At 47.7% G+C, this 11,888-nt stretch overlaps 1 protein-coding gene across 1 annotated transcript in view; it reads left to right on the top strand.

Annotated features, from left to right (window-relative positions):
- The first annotated feature begins 3,683 nt into the window (after positions 1 to 3,683).
- TMEM268 (transmembrane protein 268) overlaps positions 3,684 to 11,888 on the top strand; it is a 9,802-nt gene continuing 1,597 nt past the window's right edge. Inside the window, exons 1-6 of the mRNA XM_029086963.1 lie at positions 3,684 to 3,789; positions 5,862 to 5,971; positions 6,526 to 6,633; positions 7,842 to 7,991; positions 9,839 to 9,949; positions 11,634 to 11,714. Coding sequence (XP_028942796.1) covers positions 3,684 to 3,789; positions 5,862 to 5,971; positions 6,526 to 6,633; positions 7,842 to 7,991; positions 9,839 to 9,949; positions 11,634 to 11,714 — 666 coding nt within the window. The remainder of the gene's footprint in view (positions 3,790 to 5,861; positions 5,972 to 6,525; positions 6,634 to 7,841; positions 7,992 to 9,838; positions 9,950 to 11,633; positions 11,715 to 11,888) is intronic.

Genomic DNA, 11,888 nt, shown 5'->3' with positions numbered 1-11,888 from the left:
TTTTTTTCTTGCAGTGAGCTGACAGTGCTCTTTCTAAGCATTTTGGTCATCATCTTTTCCCTCTCTCATGATCCTTGCGTGGGCGAGAAGAAGTGGATATGAAGCCACAGCTTTTAATGAGGAGCATTTGGAAAAGAACCTAAAGCTTTGGCTTGGGTGGGGATTTGAGCTGGGCCTTGAGCTGGTGACAACAGCAGGAGATTTATTTCATTTTTCTCAACACCTGGACGATGTTACTATGTGAGTTGCCAGTTTCCAGTGGAAGAAGATCCCATGTGGGTATCTGGAGTCAGTTCTGTTCTCCGTGCAGCCACGTGATGTCATGAACACATTGCTCAGCAATGTCTGGAGCAAGAAGCAGGGGTTGCAGAAATTCATCCCTCCAAGAGAAGAGCAGCATTTTCTCCAGGGTGTTGACACAGGCACTGCAATGAAGCACTTTAATTTATTTTTTTAAATTTTTTAATTTTTTTAAACTATTCACCAAGACGAACAGTCACTCAGATACTTGCTTCACTCTGTTCTATCTTCCATGGATCCTCCAGCTTTTGGTGAGCTGTGAAACCACAACTCCCAGGCTAATGACTCTTCTCTCCTGTGCTATCTCTCAACATTATCTCTTTGCCTGAAAGCAAATGACTTCTCCAGCCCATGGAGCTGTTCTGGGGCTCTGTCTGACTATGATCCTATTGCTTTTCTTCCAAGTCCAGCCAGCAGCTGGAGAGGAAACTCACACCCACCCTCCCTATCAGCCCAGCCTCCTGTTTTGAGGAGGGCTACAGCTCCCACCCTGCGTGTTGTCCCTCTTTCTCTGTGCTTTTGACCCATTCTCAGCCTTGAGTTCTTTGTTCTTCTCTTCTGATTTCTCCAGCCCTATCACCAATGCTCAGTTTTGACTAATGATCATGGCAACTGATCTGATGCAACGTTGGGATTTGTACTTTGCGAGGCCTGCCTGCCTGATGGAGGAGGAAGAGGAGGAGGACAGCCTTCTGTGCCACCCTACAACTCTTCATGACCTTTAGGGTCCAGCTCTAGCTCTGGACCCTCACCATGCAAAAGGTGAGGCTAGTTGCTGTGGTGGGATCTCCTCCCATGGCTGTGCCTTTGGCAGGGAAGCACTTTTGAGGAACTCTAGAGGGTTAAAACCACAGCTCTGAAACCAGCCAAGGGAAAAGTCACATGCACGTGGGAGATTTTGCAAGTTGGTGCTTGCTGCTCGGGGTAATGAGAGGGAGTGTGGGGGAGAAGCCTTCTTGCCTTGGGTGAGCTGTGCCTGGTTGGTCCGTGGTCCCTGGGAGAGGCAGGGAAGAGAGTGACCTTCCCTGGCACACACTGAAGCTGTAGGACCAGAGACCTCCCAGCTCGGCGATGGGACAGTGTGACACTGGGGCAGGGCAGAGTGGGATGATGGCAGATAAAGGACAATGAGGAGGAGGAGGGAGCTCAGCTGGTTCCCTGGGAGCAGGAGGTGAGCTAGACCAGGTAAGCCTCTGCCAGCTGCTCTGGAAATGAAGCAGAAGGACTTGCTGAATGTTTCTCTTCTGTTTTTTAGCTATGACTTGGAGGTGTCCTAAAATAAAAGGGTCCTTAGCCTGAAGGAGGCAAAGTGACCAGAGAAATGTTGGTATTGGTTCAAGAATGAAATGTAGAGAGACACAGAGCCTGGGGAGGGCAGGAGATGAGGGAAAGCCCCTCACATCAGCACAGAGGGAGGCAGAGGAAGATTTGGGTGGACCCATCTCCAAAACCAGGCAGTTGTTCTGCAGTAAAAGTCAGCAGAGCCAAATGAGGCTGTGCTGCACGAAGGGGTAAAAACAAAGCTGCTGCTGCCAACAAGCTCGTCCCAGCTGGGAAAGGCTGTTCCCTTCCTGCAGCCCCTGGATGGGCTGGGAAAGGCTGAGCTGCCCTCACCCTGCTGCACCCTTTGGTGTCATCTCCTGGGGATTGTCCTCCAGGGACTCAAAATGCTCAACATCTAAGCCAGAGCACCTTGATTCATCTCCAACCTAACGTGACAGCAGCAATGTCAGGGTGGTAGGTTTTAATTAGGTTTTCCTTTCGTTTCCTCTTGATTTCTCACTCTTTGCTGCTGTTTTGTGTGAGCTTTTCTCTCTTGTTTTTCACTTTCCCTTCTGCTTGCTGCTAAGCTGAAGGGACTGAAGGCAAAAGGGGAAAGGAGTGAGGAAAATACACTGTTTGAATCCACTTTTTGGTGCTGGGAGATGTGCTGAAACATGTGCCTGCCCATGCTCTGCAAGGAAATTGTGCAGGAGAGCCAAGCTCAACCTACAGCAGAATCCCTCCTCGCCTGTGCCAGTGAAGAGCGGGTGCTGTGCCCATCCTGTGGACACACACACACTCTGCACACCTCCTGTGCAAGGTGCACTATGACTTGATTCCTTTAAGTGTGAATTTCCAGCCCTTTGCAGGTTTGTTTTGGGTTTTTGGGTTTGTTTTTTTTTTTTTTTTGCAATCAGAAGAACCTTTCATGTGTTGCTTCTCTTGCCTCAGTTTCCTTTCTGAGGGTCCTTCAACCGGTGACTATCCTGGCTTTGTGCAAAGGGGGGAAACAACCATCAGTTCAAAAATCAAGCCATCCTCTTTGGAAGGAGTGTGGGTGAGCTCCGTGAGGGACCCTTACACCAAGAGACAGCAACAAGCTCCTGGTGCAAAAGCAGGAAGAGAGCAGAGGTTAAATAGTAAATGGTAATTTTGGAGAGGCAGCGTGGACGCAGCTGAGCCACGTGAGCGGAAGATAATGGAAAAATAAACTTCAGAGTCTTCCAAGCATTTGCTTTGATAACCACCCACAGGTCCTGGCAGTAGGTTAGAGATCTGCGTCAGCAGTGTTTGCCTGGAAAACCCATGGGCACGATGCCTGCTGTGGGGACGTGTCCTGTCAGCTTCTGGCACTGCCGGTGGCAGAGAGGAGAGGGGAGAGAAGGAAAGAGAGACCCTCAAAGGCTTTGTTGCTGCTGGGTGAGAGCTCCTGCTTGTTCTGCTTTCACTGGATGTATTTTTCTTCCTTATCTGCACTGCTTCCTTCACGTGGTGGGGAATTATCCACCGTGTCAGTGAGTGGAGTGCATCTCTTCCAGGGAGGAGCGTTTACACCGGCTCCATTTGCTTCTAAAAATCCAGTTCAAAGCAATAGCAAAAACTCTGTTGGCTTCACAAGGAGAAACCTTACCTATTCTTGACTAATTGTTTCCAAAATATGAATATTTAAGGATGTTGGGATGTTTTAAGGAATATTTAAGGATAACTTTTCCACCTATTAACGACAAAAAAAAAAAACCCAAGTGAGCCTTGTGCAGTCGTGGCTGGCTAACACCTCCCTGGTGATAACATCCACAGGGAGTGGGGTCCAAAGAACAGGGTACACTCAAATCCTCTCTGCTGTTACCCTTTATTTGCTGCCTCTGCAAGAACTGAGATTTTCTTTTCCTCTTTTCAGGGTTAGAAAATGCCTCCTTGCTCGTGGAAAGCAGGATCTTGAACGAGTCATCAGTGGGAATGTGAATTGAAGATTTCACTATTTGTTCCCCAAGGAGGACAGCAAACCCAGCTGTTTTGGGGTTGAATCCATGTTTCTTAGCAGTGAAAGATAAGGGAGATACACAAAGTGGTGAATTTTTGACAGTACACCCCAGAGTCCCTCGAGGAGGGGCACCTCAGGCATGGCCTGTGAAAGTCAAGCTGGTGGAATTGAGAAAAATGGGTCATTTTCCTCCATCCTTTACTGTAAGAATGATTTAAAGGGAGGATCCCTGCAGCTGGTGAAAGGTAAGAGAGCAACTTGCTGATGAGAAGGAAGTTGCTTCCTTTTGGACATGGAGTACAGGGTCCTTAAAATAACAGAACACAGATTTTTCAAAGATGTTCATTAACAGCATCTCATTTGCAAAAGTAACTAAAAATTATGGATGTTTGAGTGTTTTGGGGTGGGGATGGACACAATTGGACCTTTTTTGGAAAGCCTGATATGTAGGAATGAATGGGCATCAACCTGGTGCAAATCAAAACCCTGGAAATCCTCTTCTCTTGGCCTTCAAAAGTCAAGGAATATTTAGGAACCTTGACCTGTACTTTCCAAGTGACTTCCCTGGGAACAATTTGCTCTGTCTCTGCAGCATGACTTCAGAAACTGCCTGAGGTGCTGTGCAGGGACCGATGGCAGTGCTGTGGATGGCTGTTCTCCCCAAGACCTCCATGCACTGGTCAGCTTTTTGCTTGCTCAGTTCATGGCACCTCCTTTGCTTTTTGCAGGGGTGAAGCAGCTCTTATCGCTCCAGCAGAGCTCAAGGAGCTGAGACCCTCTGCAAATCTCCGGTGTCAGAACTTGGTACCCAACTTGCAACTTGACCAAAGCCATGGAGAACAGGAGGGCTAAGCCCAAGGCTGAGACCATTTGTTTTTATTGCGTTATACTCACCACCTCCACTGCTCTGTGTCAGGAGATGATGTTAGAACAAGGCGAAATGGCTCTAAACTGGAAGAGGGGAGGTTTAGATTAGATATTAGGAAGAAATTATTTACTGTGAGGGTGGTCAGACACTGGAACAGGTTGCCTAGAGAAGTTGTGGCTGCTCCTCCCTGGAAGTGTTGAAGACCAGGCTGGATGAGGCTTTGAGCAACCTGGTCTAGTGGAAGGTGTCCCTGCTGATGGCAGTGGGGTTGGAACTGGATGAGCTTTAAGGTCCCTTCCAACCCAAACCAGTTTATGATTCTGTGAGATAAACCTCAGCAAACAAACAGGACCTTGTTATCCTGGAGGTTTCAGATGCATCTACTCTTCCCTCAATGCAGTCACACCCTATTGTAATACAATTGCCACCTTTCACTTGGCATCTCCTGTTCCTGAGCAGTGAAGAGATGATGATGGAGGACGTGACTGGGAGAGAAGGGAAAGGCAAGTGCACGTTGTATTTCAGCCACCACAGCTGGCTGGGAGAGCACTGAGCAGGCATTGTCAGGAGGAGCAGCTCCAAGGACACTTGGCTGACCCTGGGTCTGCAAAAGGGAAGCAAAACTGGGTGAAACGTTTCAGTGAAACAGGATTTCATCTGAACAAGCCACTTCCTTAGACCTGATCTCTTCCTCTTGACGTAGCACGGCTTGTGTAAACTCTAGATGAATGCTGGATGCCTGGAGATCACAGCTTTCCTGAGCTGCTCTACAGCTGCTCTGCTTCAGCTCCGAGCAGCCGGCTCCTCAAATCTAGGGCAGGCTGTCCTCACGCTTTCTGGGCTCCTGATTGCAACCTGGGTCTCTGGATGACATCTCTGATCCCAGCCCTAGCTGAAACTGGGAATCTGAGAGCTTTGAGCAGAGCCATGCTGCCCAGGAGCACTGCAAGAACAGGGACCTGGATGCTGGAGGACCTATGGAGCTCACTCTCCAGGGCAGCCCTGCCACATCCCAGACAATGTGATTATTGGAAAGCACCTTGATTTGATTGCTCAAGCTTTTTTCTTTTGTAGTGGGTGGGGTGAGTAGGCGATTGTTGGTCTCCCTAAGAGGCAGGTAGCCTTAGGAGCACCAAGTTGAGTTCATTGACCTTTTAGTTAGGGATCAGTGAGGCAAGACGTCATCCCGTTAAAGATCAGAGCATCATGTTATCTCTGACTGCTTACTCCTGGAATGTGTTTGGGGTTTCCTCCCTTTTTGTAGGTTGTTTCCTTACAGAGAACATCAGGCTTCTCCAGAGCTCCTTGTGATGTTCTTAGAAATGTCCAAGAGGGGATTCTAGAGCCATTTAAAACATGTCAGGATGGTCTGTGTTCCTCAGCCTTCCCTTTGCCATATGCTCCTTAGCTTCTAGACCAGTGCTCATGACTCCTTTTGGGCTCTTGCAGAACCTCTCAATGGCCAGGTGCTCATGGTTCTCAGCGTGGACAACAACTGCTCAGCCACCTCCTTTGACATGGAGCTTTGTGCAGAGAAACTGAAGTCCCTTGGGGTTCAGGTAAGTTCTTAATGTGTAATCTCCCTTGGAGACCCTGTGGGATAAGGCGAGAGCTGGATGAACATCATTTGCATTTGCACCCACATCACAGACACCTTTGCTTTTTATTTGTTTATATATATATTTTTGAGTGGCTTGTTTCAGTTAAACTTCAGTCTGTTCTCCATGGTCTGCAAGTCAACTCTAATGATCTTGGCTTAAACCTCCGTGAAGAAACCTCTTCAATGTAGGTTGGAGTGAATTCCTTGAAAGTCACTCTGACGGGGTGGAGCAACCCTGGGACAATCTGTCTTATCCTTTGTCCTACAAAGGTGGTTTTTCTCTTGTGACTTCCCCTGCACTTTCCAGGGAGTTATTTCTCACTGCAAATGAGGCAAGCACATGAGCTTTTGGCCTGTGACAGCTGTATGGATGAGACTGGAGGTGCCCTCTTCTCTCTGGGACACAGTTGCAGTGCCAGCCTGGCCCCACGATGACTGCCCAACCTAGTTCTGATGGGGCTGGGAGCTCAGAACTGGAGGATGGCCTTAGTTTGCTGTTTGCTCCCTGAGCAGGTGGCAGAGGATCAGTGGAGAAGGTTGATCCAAGATGCTGTCCTGAAGCCTGAAGTGAGACGGTACATGTTCTACAACTCCAGGGTGTTCCAGATAGCCATCGCCGTGGTAAGAATGGTGGGGTCTCTTGTGGGCTTGCCATAGACATGCACTTGCTGAGATGCATCAAGACCTACACTTGGACTTCTTGTGCCTGGGCAGGAAGAGAGGTTTGGGTGGGGAGGAGATACTGCTTTCCACACATCCTCGCGGGCTCCTTCAGAAATCCCTGTTCACAGAATTTCTGTAGATGGAGGGTGAGGCACCTTCTCCAACCCCTTGTTGGTAGTCCCACCAAAGCAGGTTGTCCATGCCTGGATATTAGCATGTGCTGAGGTACTAGTACCTACATCAGACTTTTTTTTTTTAACTTGATTTTAATAATCTGTAGATATTCTGGTCCTGATGCCAATTTAGACCAATGGACCAGCCAACTTTGGTTACTGAAGTGATTGTCTAGTCTTATTTGTCTTCTTCTGGTGAGAGAACCTCCTCCAGAGACCTCAACCATTAGCATCTGCTGTAAGACTGATACTTTGCAGCGTGCTGAAGGTGTGATAAAAATCTGACTCCTTCATTTTAGTTACATTTATTTTTTTGGATAGCCATTATGGATGTCTTCTCCTCCTTGCACTAATATTGTAGGAACTGGTGCTCGGTGTTTTGAGGTTTTTTGGTGCCTGTTTAGTGCAAACAAGTTAGTGCAAGACAATGCTGTGACACGCTGTGTGGTAGACATCATATTTGCTTCTAGGCAATCTCCTACTGAAGAAAAGACCCAAAAAAATCAGGTTTTCCTGTCTCTACACAAAGGATTTAACATAGTCCTTGAGCCCAGTGTCAGTGTCCACCATTTGAGTGTTATTATGAGCAGTTCCTCCACCACCTTGAGTGCTTTGACATAGAGGAGCTTTCTAAAAACAGGGACTATTAGAAGTCTGATCAACATGCCTCAGTGAGTGCATTTCTTATCTAGAAGAACTCGGTTTAAATCCATCCTAGGTATGAATCATCATTAATAATTCACTCTCTGCCTTTGATGACCTGTAATTTTTTATAATAAACTAGGGCTCACTCTGTCCTTCTGGTCCTTTCTTTCCCCTATTTATTATTGGAAAGAACGTCTGTCCTTTCTCACCCTCTGAAAATCTTGTGTGATTTAATTTATGGTGAGGTATTACCCTAGGAGAAGGGACCGGTAGTTTTTCTTCTTCCCTTGACTTTTCTCTCACTTTCAGAATTTTGTGAGTATCATCAGTCTCTCTGGGTTTTTATAGATTTTCTACGTGTCTCTCTGGACAAACATTTACACCACAGTCCAGCTCTTTTCCTTCAGACGCTACTGGGAGGCCAGTGTGCTGGTGACCCTGGTTGCTGTGGCAGTCACTGTAGTGGTGATACTGGTTATTGACCGTCGCCAGAGGAAGGTAAGAGGAGGCTGCTTGTGTGCCAGGACCCAGGTCATCTCCTAGATGCCTGCAAAGAACATAATTATCTGGGAAGGAAGGAATATTTTTAGAGCAAGCTTGGAGATCAGGTTCAGCAAGGGATGTTTGACAGCCAAGTTAAGTCTTGTAATGACTGAAAAGTAGATATTGGAGCCTGGCAGGCTGGTTCAAATCACCTGCTGGAGATAGAGCAACCCTTGCAGAGTGTGGTTCGTGCCCCAGGGCTGGTGGGAAGCCACAGAGGCTTGCCAGTTGAGTTGGCTCCTGCCAGGCTTCTGATGATGGTCCTTGCAGTCTCAGCTGTGTGCAACCACTGATAGCATCCTTCACTTGTGTGACTGTGGTGATCCAGACCTTGCAACAGGTCCAGAACAAAAAGGGCAGCTCCTAACCCATGGAAGTTGAATTTAAATCACAGACTGGTTTGGATTGGAAGGGACCTTAAAGATCATCCAGTCCCAACCCCCCTGCCAGCAGCAGGGACACCTTCCACTAGACCAGGTTGCTCAAAGCCTCATCCAACCTGGCCTTCAACACTTCCAGGGAGGGGGCATCTACAACTTCCTCGGGCAACCTGTGATAAAACCAAGGTGGAGTGGGCAGTAGAAGGAAATAGGGAGACAACATTAACATGAGAGGCAACCAGCCTGCACCATCCACTGCTTGGTTGTCGTCAACTTTTGTTTGTAGGAATCACAGGAGTATGGAAATTTCTAAGGAGTGATCTGAAGAGTAACATTGGAAAGGCTTGATTCAAAATCCAGAGGGGTCTTTGCTTTGATCTTAATGGATTTTGGAGCAGAGCTCTCATGACAGCTGTGCAATGGTTCTGCCAAAGGGAAACCTGGCAAATGTGTGGGTGCAGAGAGGTTCAGGAAAGGAGTCCTTCACTTGAGGGCTGCTGGGGAGGGGAGAGACAACATGATACTGGAAATCAATTCCACTTCAGACACCTTATTGTCTATAAGAGAAATAATCCCTAGTGAGATTTCTGGCTGCACACACATCTGCTAGTGGTGGCTCGGCCAATAGTGCTGGCTGGTGACAATCCTGCCATGACTGCAGACTGCTCTTCTCACTGCTTTTCTTTCAGATCTGTGGTATTTGGGATTATGGAGTTGGATTTTACAGTTGGACTAGATGATCATAATGGCCTTTTCCATCCAAACTATTCTATCAGGTCGAGGGAGGTGATTCTGCCCCTCTACTCTGCTCTTGTAAGGCCCCACCTGGAGTACTGTGTCCAGTTGTGGAGCCCCCATCACAAGAGAGACCTGGAGCAGCTGGAACAAGTCCAGAGGAGGCCACGAGGATGATGTGAGGGCTGGAGCAGCTCTGCTGTGAGGACAGGCTGAGAGAGTTGGGGCTGTTCAGCCTGGAGAAGAGAAGGCTCCAGGGAGACCTTCTAGTGGCCTCCCAGTACCTGAAGGGGCTACAAGAAAGCTGGGAAGGGACTTTTCATAAGGGCAGTTAATGACAAAACAAGGGGAAATGGGTTTGAACTGAAAGAGGGGAGGTTTAGATGAGATATTAGGAAGAAGTTCTTCACTGTGAGGGTGGTGAGACACTGGAACAGGTTGCCTAAGGAAGCTGTGGCTGCTCCTCCCTGGAAGTGTTGAAGGCCAGGCTGGATGAGGCTTTGAGCAACCTGGTCTAGTGGAAGGTGTCCCTGCTGATGGCAGGGGGGTTGGGACTGGATGAACTTTCAGGTCCCTTCCAACCCAAACCATTCTATGATTCTCTGATTATCCAGCTGCAGTCTGTATTTGTAGGCTGGTCCAAATTTTGCTGTAGAGTGTGTTAATTTTTCCTGCCTTCTTTAATAGATCAATATGAATACAGATGTGAGGCTGGCAGCTGTCAATGAAATCTTTATCAAACACGGTTTGATACTGGGGATTACAGATGCGCTGGATGGGCTACACAACATCCTACAGGTATCCTTTCTGCAGGGAATCATTTATACCCCTCCTGTGTACCTAATGATGTGGAGATATTTATTGATGTCCTGATCCATGAGGATTTTGAGTGGGTGGGATTTCTAGGATTTGTTTTTTATCCTATTGGATGACATGAAGGATTGAGTATTTTTTTTTTCATCTCCTATAAATGGGGATTGAGATGTTCCCCAAAGGCAATTGGAAATAAGAAGTTTAAAAGATTGAAGTGAGATTAGTCCTTTGGACAGACAATTATTCCTGAAAGTGTATTATATTTATGTGACAGTGATGATTGTTATTATGAGCAGAGTGACAGCAGTGTGCCTCTGGTAAAAAAAAAAGCAAAAAAACCCAAAAAAACAACCAAAACAAACAAACAAAGAAAAACCCAAGGAAAAAATGAGAGTCCCCATCCGTGGGCTCATTTCCTGCTTTTCAGAGATATATTTTCTGGACTAGACAAAGATTTAGGGGAAAAAAAAAGAGAGTTTTAAGAGTTTAAACACATGAAAGTGTTAAAGGAAGGTGAGAGTGATGGTCTCCCAGATTTGCTGTTGGACTTCACCCCCCCCATATATACAGAGAGGTATGAAATAGAGATGGAGAGGGAGCCAAGGCTGAAACACAGGCTCAGAGAAGGGAGCAGGGAACACAGCAGGAGAGCTGGCAAGGGTGAAGTCATGCAGAGTGAGGAGGAAACACTGAAGAACCTGAATTACATGTTTGTTCAGTCCAGCACAGTTTTACCCCTCAGTATGTGAGGACTCATCCAACGAGCCTACGTGTCCCTGAGCTGCCTGAGAACAGAAAATAACCCAAGGATTTCTGGTTTCTCTGTCTGCTCCAGGGTCAGATCTGGTTTAATCCTCTAGCTTTTACACTGTTCCTGAATCCCCTTGGTGATGGCAGCGTGAGCAGATACACAAGGGCAGATCTTTGGCTGCTTTTTGGGGGCTGCTGCTCCCAAAGCTGGCAGGACTTGTGTCCCCAATGCGTTGCTCTTGGTAGATTCTTCTCTAACGGTGCCTCTGTCCTGCAGACAAGCACCAAGTGCAGTCAGTTTTGTAAAAAATAATGGAATAAATCCCTAGAAACAAAGGAAAATCTCCTTCTCCGGAGTCTCCTTCTCTGGAGACATTCAAGACCTGCCTGGACGCCTTCCTGTGTGATCTCATTTAGGTTCCTGCTCTGGCAGGGGGATTGGACTGGATGATCTTTTGAGGTCCCTTCCAATCCCTAATATTCTGTGATTCTGTGAAAGAAAGCAGGAAGGAGTTTAGAAGAAGCCAAGTAAATGTGACCCATCAGTTCATTTAGATCCAAGGCTACTGAGATGAGTGATGGGCAGCGGCCATGGGTTACCCCACTTGTCACCCCCCAGCTGCAGGAGCTGTGTGAGGAGGACTGGCTGCCCTCTGGGGCTACATCCCCCTTCCCTGCCACCCTCTCCTCTTCCCTGTTAGCTTGAGGTTCTGTCTTAGCCCAGACCCTCTTGCCTTCAAATTCACCCTGCCATGTGTTACTTGGTTCCTGACTGTGTCCTGAGCATCCCATGGGTACCAGCTGCCTTAGCTCTGCTTCCCATGAGGTCTGTACCATGATGCACACAGAGGCAGAGAATTGTGGAGGGGGAAGCATGGAAAGATATGGAAAAACCTCTTCCTTAACCCTGCCATCCCAGCTGTGGTTCGTGCACTTCAGCCCAGAGCGCTGCCTCCAGTCTCTGTCAGCCCACATCATGGACCTGCAGAGGACACGAGGGGTAAGTGACAGCCTGAGCTCATGTGGTGACACTTGCAGGTCCAACCCTACACCCTGGCTTTGGTGGGATGGAGGTGGGCAAGGAGAACCGAGTGTACAAGTGTCCTCCTGGGCATTCCCTGCTATGAAGTGGGAGCTGGACAGACTGGGAGGTGGATAAACTGCATCTGTCAGT

This window comes from Antrostomus carolinensis, unplaced genomic scaffold, assembly GCF_000700745.2.
Source record: "Antrostomus carolinensis isolate BGI_N321 unplaced genomic scaffold, ASM70074v2 scaffold18319, whole genome shotgun sequence".
NCBI lineage: Eukaryota > Metazoa > Chordata > Aves > Caprimulgiformes > Caprimulgidae > Antrostomus > Antrostomus carolinensis.
Note: the sequence above shows the minus strand (reverse complement) of the source record. Positions and strands in the feature narration are given on the sequence as shown.